The sequence below is a fragment of the Salvelinus fontinalis genome, chromosome 27, assembly GCF_029448725.1.
Source record: "Salvelinus fontinalis isolate EN_2023a chromosome 27, ASM2944872v1, whole genome shotgun sequence".
In the NCBI taxonomy this organism is placed as follows: Eukaryota; Metazoa; Chordata; class Actinopteri; order Salmoniformes; family Salmonidae; genus Salvelinus; species Salvelinus fontinalis.
In genome coordinates, this window is record NC_074691.1 from 19913704 (window position 1) to 19926277 (window position 12574).

Sequence of the window (12574 nt, forward strand, 5' to 3'; positions counted from 1 at the left end):
TCGGCTCCTACCTTTATAATGAGATGGGGGTTTTACCTCGGCTCCCACCTTTCTAATGAGATGGGGTTTTACCTCGGCTCCCACCTTTATAAGGAGATGGGGGTTTTACCTCGGCTCCCACCTTTATAATGAGATGGGGTTTTACCTCGGCTCCCACCTTTATAATGAGATGGGGTTTTACCTCGGCTCCCACCTTTATAATGAGATGGGGTTTTACCTCGGCTCCCACCTTTTATAATGAGATGGGGTTTTACCTCGGCTCCCACCTTTATAACGAGATGGGGTTTTACCTCGGCTCCCACCTTTATAATGAGATGGGGGTTTTACCTCGGCTCCTACCTTTATAATGAGATGGGGTTTTACCTCGGCTCCCACCTTTATAACGAGATGGGGTTTTACCTCGGCTCCTACCTTTATAACGAGATGGGGTTTTACCTCGGCTCCCACCTTTATAATGAGATGGGGGTTTTACCTCGACTCCCACCTTTATAATGAGATGGGGTTTAACAGCATAGTCGAGGGATGGAAGGAGGGAGCGAGAGCGGGATTCTGTGAGGTGTTTAGTATCATGTCCAGTATTCTACCTCTCCCAGGCTGTTAAAAACACGTGATCCATAAAGGTTTTCTTGGGTGCGTGAGATTGAGTTTTTTTTTTTTTTACACTACTGTATAACCAACCAACCTGGCTTTTATGTAGCATTTTATGTAGAACTGGTTTTACTGAGTGTGTCCACATGCCAATCTGGGTTTTATACAGGCATATATATATATATATATATATATATATATATATATATATATATATATATATATATATATATATATATATATCTCAGCAAAAAAGAAACGTCCTCTCACTGTCAACTACATTTATTTTCATCTCAAGTATTTGTATGAACATAACAAGATTCAACAACTGCGACATAAACAGAACAAGTTCCACAGACATGTGACTAACGGAACTGGAATAATGTGTCCCTTAACAAAGGGGGGGTCAAAATCAAAAGTAACAGTCAGTATCTGGTGTGGCCACCAGCTGCATTAAGTACTGCAGTGCATCTCCTCCTCATGGACTGCACCAGTTCCCGGACCTTTCTGGGGGGAATGGCCCTAGCCCTCACCCTCCGATCCAACAGGTCCCAGACGTGCTCAATGGGATTGAGATCCGGGCTCTTCGCTGGCCATGACAGAACACCGACATTCCTGTCTTGTAGGAAATCACGCACAGAACGAGCAGTATGGCTGGTGGCATTGTCATGCTGGAGGGTCATGTCAGGATGAGCCTGCAGGAAGGGTACCACATGAGGTAGGAGGATGTCTTCCCTGTAAAGCACAGCGTTGAGATTGCCTGCAATGACAACAAACTCAGTCCGATGATGCTGTGACACATCACCCCACACCATGACGGACCCTCCACCTCCAAATCGATCCCGCTCCAGAGTACAGGCCTCGGTGTAACGCTCAATCCTTCGACGATAAACGTGAATCCGACCATCGCCCCTGGTGAGACAAAACCGTGACTCGTCAGTGAAGAGCACCTTTTGCCAATCGTGTCTGGTCCAGCGACAGTGGGTTTGTGCCCATAGGCGATGGTGATGTCTGGTGAGGACCTGCCTTACAACAGGCCTACAAGCCCTCAGTCCAACCTCTGTCCGCAATAGGCTGAGAGTCTGAGCACTGATGGAGTGATTGTGCGTTCCTGGTGTAACTCGGGCAGTTGCTGCTGCCATCCTGTACCTGTTCCGCGGATGTAATGTTCGGATGTACCGATCCTGTGTAGGTGTTGTTACACGTGGTGTGCCACTGCGAGGACGATCGGCTGTCCGCCCTGTCTCCCTGTAGCGCTGTCTTAGGCATCTCACAGTACGGACAATGCAATTTATTGCCCTGGCCACATCTGAAGTCCTCATGCCTCCTTGCAGCATGCCCAAGGCACGTTCACGCAGATGAGCAGGGACCCTGGGCATCTTTCTTTTGGTGTTTTTCAGAGTCAGTATAACGGCCTCTTTAGTGTCCTAATTTTTCATAACTGTGACCTTAATTGCCTACCGTCTGTAAGCTGTTGGTGTCTTAACAACCGTTCCACATGTGCATGTTCATTAATTGTTTATGGTTCATTGAACAAGCATGGGAAACAGTGTTTAAACCATTTACAATGAAGATCTGTGAAGTTATTTTGATGTTTATGAATTATCTTTGAAAGACAGGGTCCTGAAAAAGGGACTTTTCTTTTTTTGCTGAGTTTATATATAATGACTTGCATACCAGATAACTAGATGATAGACCTAGAGGGTTATGAGCCTTGTTCAGTTGAGACGTGGCAGAGCTGTCACAGCTGATCCAGGATCTGTCAATGGACGCGTGTGGAGTAGTGACACATTTGACACAGCAGAGGATGAATAGGAGGATACATGTGACTCTCTCTGTCCCTCTTCACCATGTGTATAGCTCTACCCCTGTCCCCTGTAATACAACATACTGACCTCACTGCATTCTACAGGAACCTGCTTTGGCTTACACCTGCTCTCCAATGGCAAGGAGTGGGGGATAGATATGTTGAGAAATGGAGGGAAGGAGAAAGCAAGTAGAAAGATGGAAGGAGAGATGGGGGGTGGCAGATACAGAGGAAGGGGAGGGGGGAGCCTCCTGTGGTGAAAGTTAAGGTTAGTACTCGTGTTCAGAAGGAAGGTCAGAGGTCATCTGTTAGGCTGCTGTTGAAGATGGTTTTGTCATGCTTGTCCAGGAGAGATGAGAGGAATTTCCACCTCGCCTTATTCTCACTCCTCTCGCTTCTCAATCTTTTTCTGTCTTGAGTTCCTCTTCTTCCTCCAATACCGCAGTCTCATTTCCTTTAAGGCCTTCCCATTCTCCAGTCTACACTGTCTATATTTTCCATGACGCTCTGATTTTCTCCTGTTAAAGCTGTGTTGTCCTTGTTGTGTTTTAAAGAGCTGGACGCTTTTCGGTTTTATAGAAATGTGATAGTCTTGATTAGACAGGTTCTGGCCAACTCTGGATTGAGGGAGAGAGAGATTGGGGGTCAGGATTGGATGGATGGAGGGAGAGAGGGGGGGGGCAGGGATGGAGGGAGAGAAATTACAGAAGAGAAAAATGTGTTCATTAAAATTGTTAATCCTGCCCTCATGTCACAGATGCTCCCCTCCCTTCATCATTCCATACGGATAACTAAACCCAATACAAACTGTGAGAAAGAGGGAGTAGTACCCTTTCTATCAAAATACCACCAAAATACCAACACCTCCTCCTAGACCATTAAGAGTGCTCCATGTGGCCTTCAAGCCACCACCCAATTTAGATAGTATACACTCAACCACATACGTGAAAACACACTCACGCACACACACACTTATAAACCCCTTGGGATGGAGACTAATAAAACTCTTCCTTTATGGCGTCTCCTAACCCCCTGTATTTAGAGCATTCATTAAAATTGTATTTCTGTGGCCAGCACAGTGTGCAGCTCTACTTACTGTGGAATGGAGGTTGGCACTAGGGCTGTTACGGTGACCGTATTACCGCCACACCGGCGGTCACGATTCATGATGGCAAACAAATTCCAGGTGACAGTTTAGTCACTTTAATTAGGCTTCTCTAACCTTTATGCTGCTGATGGTCATTAGTAGCCTACCAAACTTGCTAACTGCCAGATACTCAGCGCTCTATTGTCCCTCTAATCACTCTGACGTCAATGCAAATGTATTCAAAAATCTAATCAAACACTTCATGAGTGCCCATGAGCTCATATTGCACAACATTTCTGTAGGCTATGCAATTGCGTGATAAAACACCAGTGATGGCCTCTATTAAAAATAGGAGGATCCCATCAACTTTCTGTAGGCTAGGCCTACTATATTTTTTTCTCAACTTTACTAATATTAAGCACATTGCTTCTCTTTAAAACAGGAGTATAGCCTACCTGACTGGCGTGAAAATGAACCACGGGAAAAGCATCTTCCATTTGCTATTAAAGTGCATAGATGACATGTTTTTTTCCCCACTGCCCCTGTTCCCGAGACAGGTGCATGATAATGTTCCATTCTAAATCCAGACTTATGTCATATATAATTTAGTATATGTGAAGACAACATTAAATAAGGAATAGTCTGATTGGTGACATTATTAACCTATCACTTGTGAATGATGCCCAGCTTATGCAGTAAGGCAAGAAACAGTGCATGCTGTTTTTTTGCGATCTTTTTCAAATCGTAGTAGGTTTGTATCAGGTTTGTATCAACTAAAGTGGCCAAATAACTTAAAATGAAACACATTAATCTGCTTTACAAAAGGTGTAGAGCTTAACTGGCATACATAAGCAGTGTGTGAGTTTCAAGTTTGGGGAAGATCATTTTCACCATAAAAATGCACCTTTATCATAAAATCATTACATGCATAATCACATTTGCAGTCACTTTTGAGAATGGTGTTTTCCTGCTAATTGATTGCATTTTGGAACATTCAGGCTTATAGCCTACTGCCGTGTGTGCATTTCTGCGCTTATGTAAATAGCCTAATAGTTTCTCAACATTTTAAGATAACATTTCTGATCTGTTGCATCCGACACTTTGCTTTTAAACTTTTTTTTTTATGCTAGTGGTTGTATTCATTTGGGATCTATCGCATTTCATAACTGTCCCAGACTATGCTTGAATATTTATTTATCTCACGGAATAGAATAGGTCAACTTTTGTACTATGAGGGATAGTATATTGACATGGGCTAGTGCTTTTGATTTTCATTTGGCCTAAATCTTGTCTGCTAAATGAACTAGTGTCGCCCACAGCCATATGGCATAGCCAGATCAGGACCTAACAGGACAACTCAGAGTATGTTCTGTTCATCTAAAATATACATTTTCTTCATATCATGTTTGTTTAGACCTGTCTAAAATAAATAATGGACTTATTGTGATGGTGTAGGCTATATTACATGGATTTATTAGACTTTTTAAAATGTAGATGTTCCAAAGGTCTGCATCAGTGGCTTGTAGGCTAATGCTTGGAAGCCAGGAGATGCTAAATGTGTTTATGTTAATTAAGGGTCAATTACCGTGAGACCTGCAGTCTCATAGTATATTTTGCTTGACAATCACCGGCTGACAAAACGTCATGACCGCCACAGCCCTTGTTGGCACTACCTGATTTTTCAATTCCTGAATAAGAAGTTAGTCACTTTCTAAAATGGAATTGACTCCAACACTGTTTAATGCACAGCCATGGTCATTTCACTGCAGGCGTAGGCTATTTGGTGACTTTCTGAAGATTTACACATGTACTGTATGTTGTGTAATGGTCGCATATATTAATGGCATGCACTCTCCACTGATGTCTGGTTACCAGGCAATCAGACCCTGGTGCTCTCATCACCTAGACACCTACCCAGAGTCATGCCAATGGTTTCTCACTGCCACAGGGTGTGAGTGTGTGGTTTAAGAGAAGTATGCTTCTGTACTTATACCAGCCAAAGTTCCTGTCCTTTCCCTCCGTTTCCCTCCTCTTCCCTCCACCCCTCAGCTGTCCCTGTGGTGTGTATGTGTGGAATGTTCCGACCGGGCCAGAGAGGGAGTAGGGCTTCACAACAACATGTTGGGGGTCACCAGCTAGCATTCCTCTAAGCATCATTACACCCCCCTGATGGTGCATGTGTTTACATGCAGGACCCACCAACATGATACTACTCTATAACGTAGCTGCTAGCGTCTGGAAGCTGACCCACTGACTGAGACGGTAACGTAGCTGCTAGCATCTGGAAGCTGACCCACTGACTGAGACGGTAACATAGCTGCTAGCGTCTGGAAGCTGACGAACTGACTGAGACGGTAACATAGCTGCTAGCATCTGGAAGCTGACCCACTGACTGAGACGGTAACATAGCTGCTAGCATCTGGAAGCTGACCCACTGACTGAGACGGTAACATAGCTGCTAGCGTCTGGAAGCTGACGAACTGACTGAGATGGTAACGTAGCTGCTAGCATCTGGAAGCTGACCCACTGACTGAGACGGTAACGTAGCTGCTAGCATCTGGAAGCTGACGAACTGACTGAGACGGTAACGTAGCTGCTAGCATCTGGAAGCTGACCCACTGACTGAGACGGTAACGTAGCTGCTAGCATCTGGAAGCTGACGAACTGACTGAGACGGTAACGTAGCTGCTAGCGTCTGGAAGCTGACGAACTGACTGAGACGGTAACATAGCTGCTAGCATCTGGAAGCTGACGAACTGACTGAGATGGTAACGTAGCTGCTAGCATCTGGAAGCTGACGAACTGACTGAGATGGTAACGTAGCTGCTAGCATCTGGAAGCTGACGAACTGACTGAGACGGTAACGTAGCTGCTAGCATCTGGAAGCTGACCCACTGACTGAGACGGTAACGTAGCTGCTAGCGTCTGGAAGCTGACGAACTGACTGAGATGGTAACATAGCTGCTAGCATCTGGAAGCTGACGAACTGACTGAGACGGTAACGTAGCTGCTAGCGTCTGGAAGCTGACCCACTGACTGAGACGGATATTCAATATTTTTTTGTGCTAATGTATTTCCTCCACTCTCCTGGTTCATAATTTGTTTTGTTCAGTCACTGTTCAGTGGTTTTTAAAATTCTATATGGGTGGGGGGGGGGGGGGTTCAGTTCAGCTTTTGGGGAATGTCTGTTTGGGGGAGGGGGTCAGGGGATGAAGCAGGAATAAAGTTGACCTTTATACACCGACCTTTCACCTCCCTTGGGGGTCAAACAGCACTTTGCTTAAAACAGCTCTCTGTGTTTGAGGTGAAATCAATACTCTCCTCAACGGTCTCTCAGCCTATACACGAACACTTCAGTCAGCATCACTTAACCTATAGGACACCTAGGCTCAACACAGCTATCCCAGAGCTAATTTTGAGCCCATTGAATCTCCTTTTCACAGTGCTCTGCTCAGCTGCTCTGGACTAGTGGACACTAAAAAAGTGTTTGTGGTTCACTCCCATTCAGAAATAGAGGCTAGGGAGAGTAGAATAGGTTTGTATCTGAACTTCCACAGGCCTGTGTATTTCTTTAGTATGCATCGGTACACTTTCAAGACATCCATCTTTTATCCTTCCATCCCTTCATCCCAGCGCTGTGGGAGAGCAGGGCTGGTTAATTATTAAAGGAGTGTGACTGGCCTTTGGTTTCACCGATGGGGACAAAGGTTCACACACACTCAGCAAGCAGTGTGTGTGTGTGTGTGTGTGTGTGTGTGTGTGTGTGTGTGTGTGTGTGTGTGTGTGTGTGTGTGTGTGTGTGTGTGTGTGTGTGTGTGTGTGTGTGTGTGTGTGTGTGTGTGTGTGTGTGTGTGTGTGTGTGTGTGTGTGTGTGTGTGTGCGCTGTCCTACGTGCGTGTTATAACACCAGCTTGTCTGTGTTTGCCAGAGAGAAAGGAGGTGGTGTTATTGCTAGTGTTTTATCAGGTAACCCAGGACCCAGTTGTGTAGCACGCAGCAAACTGCCAGGGATTAGTTGTCCCAGGTCAGTCAATATGTGTACATCAGAAGTGCTGGCACCATAGATTCTTTTCACTGTGGGAAAATGAAAAGGGGAGCAAGGACAGAGGGGAGGAGGGTTAACATTACGTGGTGTTATCTATCTCTCTGAGAGTTAGTACAGGGTTGGCTGGGACAACCCGACACTGGAGTTGCATGGAGAAGACACCCCACGAGTGTTGGCAAAGGTTTGTGTGTCCTAGGAGGGCGGTACCGCAGTGAGGGCTGTGACTGGGGGATTCAGTTACTCCATGGAGAGAAGAACAACCCGGCCTCGCCCTTCTCCTGGGAGCTCATTGTGGTGTTGGAGGAACATTGTGGGTACCTTGGAGGGAGAAGAAGGGCCCTTGAACCGCCTCATACACACCCCGGCTCCGTGGTTTGTTTGTGGTCCCTCCTTGGTAGTCACACAACAAAAACTACTGGGAGGTGTGGCTTTCCCACCCATGTGTGACCACAAACAACCCTCCATGATGCCTCTCTTACTTGTCAGCTTACACTAATATCCTGTAAAGACAGGCCACTGTGGACAGGGTTGATAAATTATGCTGTCAGCCAGGCTGTCAAACTTCAAAATGCACCTGTTGTTTTTCTGTACCTTCTCTGTTTCTTCTCTGCTTCTCTGTTGTTTTTCTGTACCTTCTCTGTTTCTTCTCTGTTTCTCTGTTGTTTTTCTGTACCTTCTCTGTTTCTTCTCTGCTTCTCTGTTGTTTTTCTGTACCTTCTCTGTTTCTTCTCTGCTTCTCTGTTGTTTTTCTGTACCTTCTCTGTTTCTTCTCTGTTTCTCTGTTGTTTTTCTGTACCTTCTCTGTTTCTTCTCTGCTTCTCTGTTGTTTTTCTGTACCTTCTCTGTTTCTTCTCTGCTTCTCTGTTGTTTTTCTGTACCTTCTCTGTTTCTTCTCTGCTTCTCTGTTGTTTTTCTGTACCTTCTCTGTTTCTTCTCTGTTTCTCTGTTGTTTTTCTGTACCTTCTCTGTTTCTTCTCTGCTTCTCTGTTGTTTTTCTGTACCTTTTCTGTTTCTTCTCTGCTTCTCTGATGTTTGTGTCTTTAGGGCACTGTGTACACTGTCTGTTCAACCTGTTTGGTTGATGGTAAGACTGTGTGTTTCTGTGAGCTACAGGCCCTAGACTCTAGACCTCAGGGGACAACACAGACAGAGAGGGAGGGAGAGAACTGGAAAGAGGAGAGCGGTGGATGAAAGGAGTGGAGAGGTGGAGAGCCCTCCCTCCAGCCCCTATGGTTGCCATGCCGGCGAGCGAGGGGAGGGCCACAGATCAGAGATCAAAGTGGAGCGAGGGAGGGAAAGAAGGAGAGAGGGATGGGCCTTCTCGTGTTTCAGCCGAGTGGCTGGGGTTGGGTGTAATTCTAACCCCACAAACACACAGAGTCCCAGCCCTTCAGAACACACACAGTACATACACAGAAGGACTACCAGTGGAGCAGAACGTCTGGATGACCCTTGCCGTCTCACACAGTAACTCCAGACGGTTCGCCAAGCTAGCCTTCGTCCACCCTTTCCCTCTCTCTCTTTCTGTGTGGGCAGCAGGTGAGTAAATCCCTCGGTCTGTCTCGCTCCCTCCTTTCTCTCTCTCTCTCTGGCCATGTGGGAGTAGAACAGATAAGAGGTCTCAACGGTTGCAATTGTTCTTAGATATCGCTCTCTCGCCACCTGAGCTACTCTCTCCATGCCTGATGAATGTAAATATAGCAGACCAAGATGCCAAGGAGTGTGTTGACGCCACACACACCTTATTGTGCCACCCCTGACCTGGAGAAGAAGAGGAACGAGTGACTACACACAAATCCTCTGGAACCCACATGCAGTGACATCACTTCTGGCGGAGTGGCGTGAGTCAGCGTATGACGTGCGACAAAAGGTTTCTGTGAGTGTGTGTGTGTGTTTTAAGCAAATCAGCCTGGGACCTGGGAATGGATTGGAGGATGCTGAAACTGCCTAACCCTTCGTCTGCTGGCTGTCGGCCTGAGTGTCAGCTGGTATACACAGATAAACTGAAACACTGATAAACCGCTGGAGGACCGTTGGCTTGTTGTTGTGATTTAAACCCAAACGTGACCAGGAAGTCTCGCCCTGCCCTGTTACACCCCAGAGGAATACCTTCGTCTTTACCGGCGTGTGTGTGTGTGTGTGTGTGTGTGTGTGTGTGTGTGTGTGTGTGTGTGTTGGAGAGCAGGAGCAGTGATTTTCCAGATCGTTGGATTGCCTAATTGCCACTTTGGATTTGGGAAGTGCGCCCTGGATTTTGAAACACAAAGGACGAGAGTAAGGGAGGAGTTTATCGTGTTTGGCTCAATGATAGAAGAATGAAATGGAGCGAATTTGTTGAGATATGATTGGGAAGCAGGACTGTGGAACTACTGGAGAAGAAGACAGCAGGAAGAAACTGTCATGTCAAATGACCTTTTACTATCACATATAGGGAAATTGACTTTGAATTAGATTGTTCCTTCTACAGCTCCACTTTGGATGTGGGACTTTGGATTCAGCCTCTATTTTTGGTTCTTTTCAAAGTATTTTTTTTGTCTCCCCGAGTGAGGATGAGGAGGGACAGGAGTTCGGGGTCTTTCCGTAAGGATCGGAAGGAGAAGCCAGGGGGTCTCTCCAGAGCTCTGAGCTGGCTGAGTGTATCCTCTCTATCTAGACAGACCCGACGCATCTTCCGCAGCCAGTCAGAGCTGCACACACACTTCCACACACATTCCCGCTCACACACACACCTGCACCCAGGGGAGGCAGAAGATGATGAAGACTGGGTGTATGAGCCGCAGCATCGCACAAGAACAGGTGAGACCTGAAGGGTGGCAAACCATCCGCCATGTTGGCACCAATATCGGGACATGACAGGTCTTAAATGACATGGTGGAAACCTGTCCAGCCCTTTCACATATCAGTGGCCACTGGCCAAAATCCCCAGTCTTTTTGTATGTAGTCTGCATCTCTCTACTTTGACTCTACCTCATTTGAATAGATTTCCATTATCTCCCTCTGCCTTCCTCTGTACTAGCATCAGGAAGTGAAGGAGATAGTTGTTTACATGTGGAGACAGAGAAGTGGGTCACTGTCTTCTTACGGCCCATTATTGCCTGCCTCTTTGCCACAGGGGGTCAAAGTGCAGTGTGTGTGTGCGGGTTGGTTCTTCTATCCTTGTAAAGTCCCCACAAGGATAGTAAAACATGGGGGAAAAAGGCTATTTTAAGCTAGAGGTTAGGGTTACAATTTAAGTTTAGGGCTAGAATTAAGGTAAAGGGGTAGGGGTAGGTTTATGGTTAGGAAAAAAGTACATTTTAATGGAAATACATGTAAGGTCCCCACGAGGATAGAAGATTGTGTGATAGTAATGTGACTTTCCGGAAGTGGGTGATGTCATGGGCTGGTGATGTCATAGGCTGGTGGTGATCTGAGCGCGTGGTTCTGTGCCAGGGAGGGAGAGAGAGACTGTTTGTGAGAGTGTAACATAGTGTTTTCCACATTATTGAGCAGAGAGACAAAGAGCACAGGCTAGTTCTACATTGTAGAATATTGATATTATTGTCTCATTCATATTTATCAATATGTTATTGATTTGTTATGTCAGAGAATAGGTTTTCTGGGGTGAGGTAAGCATGACATCTATTTATAGTTCTACCAGTGCAGTTTATCCTGATTGACGATATTATCAGTTCATTAGCTTCTTGCGTGTCGCACATACTGTTACACTGCGTACGTGAATGTGTGTGTGCACGTGAGGTCATTGTTGTCAGTGAGTCGTTGGGTACATTGGTTGTAACTCAACCCTTGCCATCACCTGCTGATGGAAAAACACCAGCACTGCACTATTGTGTTAATGTGCACCAGCCACCATTAACACTGACCTGGTCAGGGCATCCCAAAATACTGGCATGGCCTTCAGTCAACTCTTCAACCAGACAGACGGGTAGAGGAATAACACAATTAATCTCTGTGTGTTTGTGCATGTGTGCATGCGTGTAGATATCTGCAGCAATCTTGTCATCTTCAGATCTGTGTCTGTATACATATTGTTCCTCTGGTTTGATCTCTTACGTAACGTTATCCAACCTTTGGTGTCCACCTTGATCCGGCTACCTTTTCCATATTTCGTCTGTGATCTTTTTGTTGTGTATTTTCTCATCGCTATTCTCAGAAAAGCTTTGCCAAGCTAGTGGTCATTGTTTTGCATTTTCATAATCTAGAGAGTATTGATTATTAGCGATTTAGATATTTAGTCTGATTTATTCTCTATTGAATGTTTCACGGTCTTAGAAGGGAGTCCTGATTAGTCAATGATACTGTGGTAAATCCCATTGGGAAAGACGCAAAGCTTATTGTTCATTGATTAAGGAAACAATAAAACATAACAGGATATCATGTTGGTTATATGGGTCGATTTGTTTTTGTAAAACAACTGTGAGAAGGTCCATTTTTGTGACTTTTTTAAACTACATTTTACTCAAATGCATGACAATTAAATGATGTTGGCGCCATCTGAAATATAACTGATGCGCACCACTACACTGTAGAAGGGAGATGATGAGCAAGTGGTGGCTGTGCGCTTGTGGCTCTCATTCGCGCTACTGCTCGCTCTGTTTGCTACAAATATTTTGTTGTTGTCACTAATCTTAAAGGGATGAGGTGAGATTTGGCAATAAACCCTGTTTCTACTTACCCAGAGTCAGATGAACTCATGGATACCTTTTTTTATGTCTGCGTGCAGTTTGAAGAAAGTTGAAGGTAGTTCCCTTTTCATTCGGTCACTCGGTATAACATACTATGAGGAGTCAAAGACCAATCTTATTCACCTGAAAACTGAAATTGCGCCCAATGGGCCTATGGATGCCTAGCCCGCCCTCAGAAGCCCCGCCTACCTGGTTATAATTCCGGGGCTCGCATTCGTTTCCTTAAATCTTTGCTCTTCAGCTCGCCTGAAGGAAGAACTTGTCACGCAAATTACTAACTTTTAAAGCACATGAAGACTATGAGATTTGGCTCCAACTTAGGTGTCTGTTAGTGGGTAGAGCGTACTCGTCCCCCTAGGTCC

At 45.5% G+C, this 12574-nt stretch overlaps 1 protein-coding gene across 7 annotated transcripts in view; it reads left to right on the forward strand.

Moving 5' to 3' along the window:
- nhsl1b (NHS-like 1b) overlaps positions 1 to 12574 on the forward strand; it is a 159860-nt gene that overhangs the window by 64883 nt on the left and 82403 nt on the right. For 2 of the 7 annotated variants that reach the window (XM_055885190.1, XM_055885197.1), the window contains exon 1: positions 9073 to 10323. The exons of 3 other annotated variants lie outside the window; for them this stretch is intronic. In XM_055885190.1, coding sequence (XP_055741165.1) covers positions 10077 to 10323 — 247 coding nt within the window. In that variant the 5' untranslated portion in view covers positions 9073 to 10076. 2 more of the 7 variants (XM_055885191.1, XM_055885187.1) reach the window with 2 other exon arrangements.